Consider the following 11235-nt stretch of genomic DNA (forward strand, 5'->3'; position numbering starts at 1 on the left):
TTATTTTTTATTTTAATAACTTTATTTTATTTTATTTTACTTTACTTTATTTTATCTTCTTCTTTCTTTCTTTCTTTTTCTTCTCCCTTTTATTCTCAGCCATGTGGATGACAGGCTCTTGGTGCTCCAGCCAGGCGTCAGGGCTGTGCCTCTGAGGTGGGAGAGCCAAGTTCAGGACACTGGTCCACAAGAGGCCTCCCAGCTCCACGTAATATCAAACGGCAAAAATCTCCCAGAGATCTCCATCTCAACACCAAGACCCAGCTCCACTCAATGACCAGCAAGCTACAGTGCTGGACACCCTATGCCAAATAACTCGCAAGACAGGAACACAACCCACCCATTAGCCGAGAGGATGCCTAAAATCATAATAAAGCCACAGACACCCCAAAACACACCACCACACCTGGACCTGCCCACCAGAAAGACAAGATCCAGCCTCATCCAGCAGAACACAGGCACTAGTCCCCTCCAACAGGAAGCCTACACAACCAACTGAGCCAACCTTAGACACTGGGGGCAGACACCAAAAACAACGGGAACTACGAACCTGCAGCCTGTGACAAGGAGACCCCAAACACAGTAAGTTAAGCAAAATGAGAAGACAGAGAAATACACAGCAGATGAAGGAGCAAGGCAAAAATCCACGAGACCTAACAAATGAAGAGGAAATAGGCAGTCTACCTGAAAAGGAATTCAGAATAATGATAGTAAAAATGATCCAAAATCTTGGAAATAGAATGGAGAAAATACAAGAAACGTTTAACAAGGACCTAGAAGAACTAAAGAGCAAACAAAAAGTGATGAACAACACAAAAAATGAAATTAAAAATTCTCCAGAAGGGATCAATAGCAGAATAACTGAGGCAGAAGAACGGATAAGTGATTTGGAAGATAAAATAGTGGAAATAACTACAGCAGAGCAGAATAAAGAAAAAAGAATGAAAAGAATTGAGGACAGTCTCAGAGACCTCTGGGACAACATTAAATGCACCAACATTCGAATTATAGGGGTCCCAGAAGAAGAAGAGAAAAAGAAAGGGACTGAGAAAATATTTGAAGACATTAAAGTTGAAAACTTCCCTAATATGGGAGAGGAATTAGTTAATCAAGTCCAGGAAGCACAGAATAGTCCCATACAGGATAAATGCAAGGAGAAACATGCCAAGACACATATTAATCAAACTATCAAAAATTCAAAACAAAGAAAAAATATTAAAAGCAGCAAGGTAGGGGCTTCCCTAGTGGCACAGTGGTTAAGAATCCACCTGCCAATGCAGAGGACACGGTTTTGATCCCTGGTCCAAGCAGATCCCATATGTCGCGGAGCAACTAAGCCCGTGCACCACAACTACAGAGCCTGCGCTCTAGAGCTCCTGCTCTGCAACAAGAGAAGCCACCGCAATGAGAAGCCCCCTGCTCACCGCAACTAAAAAAAGCCCGTGCGCAGCAATGAAGACCCAACGCAGCCAAAAATAAATGAGTTTAAAAAAAGCAGCAAGGGAAAAACAACAAATAACATACAAGGGAATCCCCATAAGGTTAACAGCTGATCTTTCAGCAGAAACTCTGCAAGCCAGAAGGGAGTGGCAGGACATATTTAAAGTGATGAAGGAGAAAAAACTACAACCAAGATTACTCTACCCAGCAAGGATCTCATTCAGATTTGACGGAGAAATTAAAACCTTTACAGACAAGCAAAAGCTAAGAGAATTCAGCATCACCAAACCAGCTTTACAACAAATGCTAAAGGAACTTCTCTAGGCAGGAAACACAAGAGAAGGAAAAGACCTACAATAACAAACCCAAAACAATTAAGAAAATGGTAATAGGAACATACATAGCGATAATTACCTTAAATATAAATGGATTGTCTCATTGTGTCTGTGTCGAGGCGTCGGGAGGGCCTAGGTCCGTGCGCGGCGCCCTTCGTCCGGCCTGAGCCCCAGAGTCAGCTCCCCTTGCTCGCCCAGCACTCCCAGGCCGCTCCCGGGGCTCACGGAATAGTACAGAAACAGATACCAGAAAACATTTCCCCGGACAGAAAGGAGAGCACAGACCCCGTTTGGATCAAGTCAGTTCCCTGAGCCTGAATGATGACTGCTGAGTCAAGGGAAGCCACCGGTCTGTCCCCCCACGCTGCCCAGGAGAAGGACGGCATCGTGATAGTGAAGGTCGAAGAGGAAGATGAGGAAGAGCACATGTGGGGGCAGGACGCCAGTCTGCAGGAGTCTCCTCCTCCCGACCCAGAGATCTTCTGCCAGTGGTTCAGGCACTTCTGTTACCAGAACACTTTTGGGCCTCGAAAGGCCCTGAGTCGACTGAAGGAACTTGTCACCAGTGGCTGCGACCAGAGATAAACACCAAGGAGCAGATCGTGGAGCTGCTGGTGCTGGAGCAGTTCCTTTCTATTCTGCCCAAGGAGCTCCAGGTCTGGCTGCAGGAATACCATCCTGATAGTGGGGAGGAGGCTGTGACCCTTCTGGAAGATCTGGAGCTGGATTTATCAGGACAGCAGGTCCCAGGTCAAGTTCATGGACCTGAGATGCTCGCAAGGGGGATGGTGCCTCTGGATCCAGTACAGGAGTCCTCGAGCTTTGACCTTCCTCATGAGGCCACCCAGTCCCATTTCAAGCATTCATCTCGGAAACCCCGCCTCTTACAACCACGGGCTCTCCCTGCCACCCACGTTCCTGCCCCTCATCACAAGGGGGGTCCCAGAGACCAGGCGATGGCATCTACACTGTTCTCGGCAGATTCCCAGGCAATGGTGAAGATCGAGGACATGGCCGTGTCCCTCATCCTGGAGGAATGGGGATGTCAGAACCTGGCTCGGAGGAATCTGAATAGGGACACCAGGCAGGAGAATTATGGGAACGTGATTTCCCAGGGTTGTGAAAACAGGAATGAGAATGAGGAGTCCACCTCAAAGGCTGAAATTGCAGAAGACTCAGCATCACATGGGGAGACCACAGGAAAATTCCAGAAAGATTTCAGAGAAAAACATGAACAGCAGGGCAGAGTAGTAGACAGGCAGCAGAGAAACCCAGAGGAGAAAACTGGAAAAGAAAAGAGAGATCCGGGGCCAGCTACAGTCAAGGAAAAAAAAAACCCCAGCACAGGAGAGCAAGGTCCAAGGGAAAAGGGTAAAGGACTGGGGAGAAGCTTCAGTCTGAGCTCAAACTTCAACACCCCTGAAGAAGTTCCGACAGGAGCAAAGTCCCACAGATGTGATGAATGTGGTAAATGCTTCACAAGGAGTTCAAGCCTTATTCGCCATAAAATAATCCACACCAGAGAAAAGCCCTATGAATGTAGTGAGTGTGGGAAAGCCTTCAGTCTTAACTCAAACCTTGTTCTGCATCAGCGAATCCACACAGGAGAGAAGCCTCATGAATGTAATGAGTGTGGCAAAGCCTTCAGTCACAGTTCAAATCTCATTCTGCATCAGCAGATCCACTCTGGGGAGAAACCCTACGAATGTAACGAGTGTGGGAAGGCCTTCAGCCAGAGCTCAGACCTCACTAAGCATCAGAGAATCCACACGGGGGAAAAGCCCTATGAATGTAGTGAATGTGGAAAGGCTTTCAACCGAAACTCATACCTTATTCTGCATCGGAGAATTCACACCCGAGAAAAGCCCTATAAGCGCACGAAGTGCGGCAAGGCCTTCACCCGGAGCTCGACCTCACTCTGCATCACAGAATCCACACCAGAGAGCGAGCCTCCGAGTACAGCCCCGCCTCCCTCGATGCTTTCCGAGCATTCCTGAAAAGCTGTGTGTAAAGCGAGAATTTGTCAACAAGCCATTTCCCCTTTTCGTTTCTAAAATTATTTCAGAGATGTGTGCCCATGGAGGGGAAAAAAACCAGCCTCAACAGGTTAAAAAAAAAATCACACTTATGGATCCTTACAGTTACATCAGCAGTGTTCTGCCTTTGCCTAGTCTGTGGGCGTATAATTCTTCCACAGCCCCTGCAGGGAAATACTAGTCATAGGGATGGATAATCCACATGCTGTTTCCACACAGGATAGAAGCACACACACAGGAAAATGTCAAGCTTTCAGTAATGAGGAGACCTTTAAGGCGCTCTTGAACTCTTCGCAACCACAGTACATAATTGAAAGACTAAGACTGGCTCTGTGAAAATGACACTGAGGTTCAAAACCTGCTTGCTGCAAACACGCCCTACTGGGCCAACGTCTTGCTGAACCTTATTTCTCAAAAAAGAGGGACAGTTTGAACAAAAACTACATTGGCACATGCTGCTCAAACTAGTTATATATATACGGTAAGTTCTGCACAGTCACTGGTAGCCTACCAAAGCTATAGAAATCTAGGACTGCGCTGTCAGTATCAAACCGAAGATTTCTATCTCTTTCTGAAAGAGAGGGCATGCGCACCAGTCTACAGTTCCAAAGGACGGCCGCAGATGTAGATGGTTCCCTCCTCATGACTGAGATAAATCCTACTGAAATGGCAACCGTGATTCAAAACACTTCTCTCCCTTCTCGAAATCCCCGAATTCCCTAAAGCACTATCACACTCCTAACTGCGTTTCTCCACAGGTTAGCACTTGATTGCATACTGTCCTTGAATCTTTCGTTGTTCTGTGTGGGAAAGTTTTCATCACTCCCCAAAAGAGATGCTTCTCTCATCGGGGGATATATTTATATCCCTGACAGCCCTGGACACAGTGCTGACCACATGAGAAGTGCTCATTAGGCCTGACTTCTAGCAGGATTTGTACATTCACAACAAGGCCTGTGAGTCACGAGTACCTGAAATACGGTAGCCTGGCCCAGCTTGTGAGCCCGAGGCGTGGCTAAAGCTCTAGGGTCGCATGCTATTTTTGTCCTAAATATAAACGAAGGGTGCTGGTCAGCCACCAGCATAGACTATCTAGACACGGATCAGAGAGTAAATACCATGAAATGTCAAAAACAATAAAAAATTAAAAAAATAAATGGATGAAATGCTCCAACCAAAAGACATAGATTGGCTGAATGGATACAAAAACAAGACCCGCATATATGCTGACGACAAGAGACCCACTTCAGACCTAGGGACACATACAGACTGAAAGTGAGGGGATGGAAAAAGATATTCCATGCAAATGGAAATCAAAAGAAAGGAGTAGCAATTCTCATATCAGACAAAATGGACTGTAAAACAAAGACTATTACAACAGACAAAGAAGGACACTACATAATGATCAAGGGAGCAATCCAAGAAGAAGATATAACAATTGTAAATATTTATCCACCCAACATAGGAGCACCTCAATACATAAGGCAAATACTAACAGCCATGAAAGGGGAAATTGACAGGAATACAATCATAGTAGGGGACTTTAACACCACACTTTCACCAATGGACAGATCATCCAAAATGAAAATAAATAAGGAAACACAAGCTTTAAATGATACTTTAAACAAGATGGACTTAATTGATATTTATAGGACATTCCATCCAAAAACAACAGAATACACATTCTTCTCAAGTGCTCATGGAACATTCTCCAGGATAGATCATATCTGGGGTCACAAATCAAGCCTTGGTAAACTGAAGAAAATTGAAATCATATCAAGTATCTTTTCCGACCACAACACTATGAGACTAGATATCAATTACAGGAAAAAATCTGTAAAAAATACAAACACATGGAGGCTAAACAACACACTACTTAATAACCAAGAGATCACTGAAGATATCAAAGAGGATATCAAAAAATACCTAGAAACAAATGACAATGAAAACACGACGACCCAAAACCTACGGGATGCAGCAAAAGCAGTTCTAAGAGGGAAGTTTATAGCAATACAATCGTACCTTAAGAAACAAGAAACATCTCAAATAAACAACCTAACCTTACACCTAAAGCAACTAGAGAAAGAAGAACAAAAACCCCCCAAAGTTAGCAGAAGGAAAGAAATCATAAAGATCAGATGAGAAATAAATGAAAAAGAAATGAAGGAAGCAATAGCAAAGATCAATACAACTAAAAGCTGGTTCCTTGAGAAGATAAACAAAATTGATAAACCATTAGCCAGACTCATCAAGAAAAAAAGGGAGAAGACTCAAATCAATAGAATTAGAACTGAAAAAGGAGAAGTAACAACTGACACTGCAGAAATACAAAGGATCATGAGAGATTACTACAAGCAAGTATACGCCAATAAAATGGACAACCTGGAAGAAATGGACAAATTCTTAGAAATGCACAACCATCTGAGACTGAACCAGGAAGAAATAGAAAATATGAAGACCAATCACAAGCACTGATATTGAAACTGTGATTAAAAATCTTCCAACAAACAAAAGCCCAGGACCAGATGGCTTCACAGGCGAATTCTATCAAGCATTTAGAGAAGAGCTAACACCTATCCTTCTCAAACTCTTCCAAAATGTAGCAGAGGGAGAAACACTCCCAAACTCATTCTATGAGGACACCACCACCCCGATACCAAAACCAGACAAAGATGTCACAAAGAAAGAAAACTACAGGCCAATATCACTGATGAACATAGATGCAAAAATCCTCAACAAAATACTAGAAAACAGAATCCAACAGCACATTAAAAGGATCATACACCATGACCAAGTGGGGTTTATCCCAGGAATGCAAGGATTCTTCAATTTACGCAAATCAATCAATGTGATACACCATATTAACAAATTGAAGGAGAAAAACCATATGATCATCTCAATAGATGCAGAGAAAGCTTTCGAGAAAATTCAACACCCATTTATGATAAGAACCCTCCAGAAAGTAGGCACAGAGGGAACTTTCCCCAACATAATAATGGCCATATATGAGAAACCCACAGCCAACATCGTCCTCAATGGTGAAAAACTGAAACCATTTCCACTAAGATCAGGAACAAGACAAGGTTGCCCACTCTCACCACTATCACTCAACATAGTTTTGGAAGTTTTAGCCACAGCAATCAGAGAAGAAGAAGAAATGAAAGGAATCCAAATCGGAAAAGAAGAAGTAAAGCTGTCACTGTTTGCAGATGACATGATACTATACATAGAGAATCCTAAAGATGCCACCAGAAAACTACTAGAGCTAATCAATGAATTTGGTAAAGTAGCAGGATACAAAATTAATGCACAGAAATCTCTAGTATTCCTATACAGTAATGACGAAAAATCTGAAAATGAAATTAAGAGAACACTCCCATTTACCACTGCAACAAAAAGAATAAAATATCTAGGAATAAACCTACCTAGGAGACAAAAGACCTGTATGCAGAAAATTATAAGACAGTGATGAAAGAAATTAAAGATGATACAAATAGATCGAGAGATATACCATGTTCTTGGATTGGAAGAATCAACATTGTGAAAATGACTCTACTACCCAAAGCAATCTACAGATTCAATGCAATCCCTATCAAACTACCACTGGCATTTTTCACAGAACTAGAACAAAAGATTTCACAATTTATATGGAAACACAAAAGACCACGAATATCCAAAGCAATCTTGAGACAGAAAAACGGAGCTGGAGGAATCAGGCTCCCTGGCTTCAGACTATACTACAAAGCTACAGTAATCAAGACAGTATGGTGCTGGCACAATAACAGAAATATAGATCAACAGAACAGGATAGAAAGCCCAGAGATAAACCCACACACATATGGTCACCTTATCTTTGATAAAGGAGGCAAGAATATACAGTGGAGAAAAGACAGCCTCTTCAATAAGTGGTGCTGGGAAAACTGGACAGTTACATGTAAAAGAATGAAATTAGAATACTCCATAACACCATACACAAAAATAAACTCGAAATGGATTAAAGACCTAAATGTAAAGACAGACACTATAAAACTCTGAGAGGAAAACATAGACAAAACACTCTATGACATAAATCACAGAAAGATCCTTTTTGACCCACCTCCTAGAGAAATGGAAATAAAAACAAAAATAAACAAATGGGACCTAATGAAACTTAAAAGCTTTTGCACAGCAAAGGAAACCATAAACAAGACGAAAAGACAACCCTCAGAATGGGAGAAAATATTTGCAAATGAAGCAACTGACAAAGGATTCATCTCCAAAATATACAAGCAGCTCATGCAGCTCAATATCAAAAAAACAAACAACCCAATCCAAAAATGGGCAGAAGACCTAAATAGACATTTCTCCAAAGAAGATATACAGATTGACAACAAACACATGAAAGAATGCTCAACATCATTAATCATTAGAGAAATGCAAATCAAAACTGCAATGAGATATCATCTCACACTGGTCAGATTGGCCATCATCAAAAAAACTACAAACAAGAAATGCTGGATAGGGTGTGGAGAAAAGGGAACCCTCTTGCACTGTTGGTGGGAATGTAAATGTATAGAGCCACTATGGAGAACAGTATGGAGGTTTCTTAAAAAATTAAAAATAGAACTACCATATGACCCAGCAATCTCACTACTGGGCATATACCCTGAGAAAACCGTAATTCACACAGTGTCATGTACCAAAATGTTCATTGCAGCTCTATTTACAATAGCCAGGACATGGAAGCAACCTATGTGTCCATCAACAGATGAATGGATAAAGAAGATGTGGCACATATGTACAATGGAATATTACTCAGCCATAAAAAGAAATGAAATTGAGTTATTTGTAGTGAGGTGGATGGACCTAGAGTCTGTCAGAGTGAAGTAAGTCAGAAAGAGAAAAACAAATACCGTATGCTAACACATATATGTGGAATTAAAAAAAAATGGTCATGAAGAACCTAGGGGCAGGACAGGAATAAAGACGCAGACCTACTAGAGAATGGACTTGAGGATACGGGGAGGGGGAAGGGTAAGCTGGGACAAAGTGAGAGACTGGCATGGACATATACACACTACCAAACGTAAAATAGTGGGAAGCAGCCGCATAGCACAGGGAGATCAGCTCGGTGCTTTGTGACCACCTAGATGGGTGGGATAGGGAGGGTTGGAGGGAGGGAGATGCAAGAGGGAAGAGATATGGGGACATATGTATATGTATAACTGATTCACTTTGTTATAAAGCAGAAACTAACACACCATTGTAAAGCAATTATACTCCAATAAAGATGTTAAAAAAAGAAAACACAGGGAGAAAATACAAGAAATGAGAAAAGAGTATAAGAGGTATGAGACATGGGAAAAGGTGTATCATATGTATAATTTATATTTTTGGCAAGACTAGAAGGAAGATGGAGTAGAAGTAATATTATAATATTTGAAGAGATGCAATTCTATAAGTTTCACAAACTACATTAACAAGAAGCTCCATGAATCCAAAATGTATAATTACATATAGGCATAAAATCGTTTAAATTATGACAACAAAAGAAAAATAAAAAATTTAAAAGCAGAGAACATGGCATATACCTCCAAAGGAACAACAATGTGACTACATGACTAAGAGTCACATTCTCACCAGATACAATGGAACACAGAAAATAGTGGAATAATATGTTTTAAATGCTGAAATAAAAGAACTACCAACTTAGAACTGAGGGAAAATATCCTTCAAAAATAAAGAGGAAATACATCATTTTGAAGCAAAGAGCACCTGTTTAGATTCATTGACGAAATACTATAGGAAGAAGAAAGAAGAAAAATTATCTGAGTTGAAATCAGGGTAATGTAAGTAGGCATAAAGAGCCACTAAATAGGATAAATATGTGCATAAACTGTTCAAAACAACAAAACTATTAGGCTATGGGTTTAAAATATAGAGAGAATTAAAATACATAACAACAACAGGCCAAAAGCAGAGTAGGGGTAAATGGAGTTAAAATGTTGTAAGATCCTTGCATTGCTCAGAGAGTGGTAAAATATCTAACTTAGATTACAATCAAGTAAGTCAAGGATGTATATGTAATATGTAGGTTAAAAATTAAAAGAATAATAAAATAATGAAAAATTAACAGTGAAAATGGAATATTTAAAACAAAATATTTGATTAATCCCCCCCAAAAAGGAAAAAATGTCAAGATGAAGGAGAAATGAGGGGAGAAAGAAAATAAGAAATAGTATATTTATATATAAATATATCACTATTAAATTAAATAACATTAGACCAAATATTTGAGGTTGAAGACTAAGACCGTCAGATTAAATTTAAAAAACATACATATACATATACAAACTCTTTGCTGTTTAAAAGAGGCATGCCTATTTGCAGCAACATGGATGGACCTAGAGATTGTCATACTGAGTGAAGTATGTCAGCAGAGAAAGACAAATATCATATATCGCTTATACATGGAATCTAAAAAAATGGTACAAATGAACCTATTTACAAAACAGAAATTAGTCACAGATGTAGAAAACAATGGTTACCAAGGGGGAAAGGTGGGGGGGTGCATAAATTGGGAGATTGGGATTGACATACACACACTACTATATATAAAGGATAACTAATGAGAACCTACTATATAGCACAGGGAACTCCATTCGGTCCTCTCCATGACCTATATGGGAAGGGAGTCTAGAAGAAAGTAGATATATGTATATATATGGCTGATTCACTTTGCTGTACAGCAGATACTAACACAACATTGTAAATCAACTATACTCCAATAAAAAAATTAATTAAAAAAATAAAAGAGGCATGCCTAAAATATAAGTGTATCAAAAGTTTTAAAGAAAAATGACAAAAATTTTACTGAAGTATCCCTAGAGAAAAAGAAGAATAATTCAAATTCAAAACAAAAGGATATAAAAATCGAAATTTGAATGTCTAATAATATAGCCCCCAAATATATAAAGCAAACACTGACAGACCAATAAGGAATAATAAATAATCCAAGAACAACTGTTGGAGATTTCAGCATACCTCTTTCAGTGGATAGAGCCAGCAAACTAAAATCAGTAAGGTTATAGGAGTTTTAAATAATATAATTTAAAAGTTTAACTTAATTGACATATATAGATATAGAGAATCTACAAAAAAATCCACAACTGACATCACACTTAATGGTGAATGGTTGACAGCTTTCCCCTTAAGGTCACAAACAAGACAAGGACATGCCTTCTCAACATTTCTATTCAAAACTGTACTGGAGATTCAAGCCAGCAATTACCCAGGAAAATAAATAAATAAATAAATAAAAAGCATCCAGATTGGGAAGGAAGAAGTTAAACGATCTCTATTCACAGATGACGTGATCTTGTATATAGAGAACCCCAAGAAATCCACATAAAGCCTATTAGAACTAATAAACAAGTTCAGCAAGG

General features: G+C 40.0%; 1 protein-coding gene across 1 annotated transcript; it reads left to right on the forward strand.

Moving 5' to 3' along the window:
- Window positions 1-2093: 2093 nt before the first annotated feature.
- On the forward strand, window positions 2094-3786 carry LOC130706441 (zinc finger protein with KRAB and SCAN domains 1-like). Its single transcript, XM_057538494.1, is given in 3 exon segments — window positions 2094-2328; window positions 2331-3686; window positions 3689-3786. Coding segments are annotated over 3 exon segments (1689 nt in total).
- The last annotated feature ends 7449 nt before the right edge of the window (window positions 3787-11235 follow it).

The sequence above is a fragment of the Balaenoptera acutorostrata genome, chromosome X, assembly GCF_949987535.1.
Source record: "Balaenoptera acutorostrata chromosome X, mBalAcu1.1, whole genome shotgun sequence".
Classification (NCBI taxonomy): domain Eukaryota; kingdom Metazoa; phylum Chordata; class Mammalia; order Artiodactyla; family Balaenopteridae; genus Balaenoptera; species Balaenoptera acutorostrata.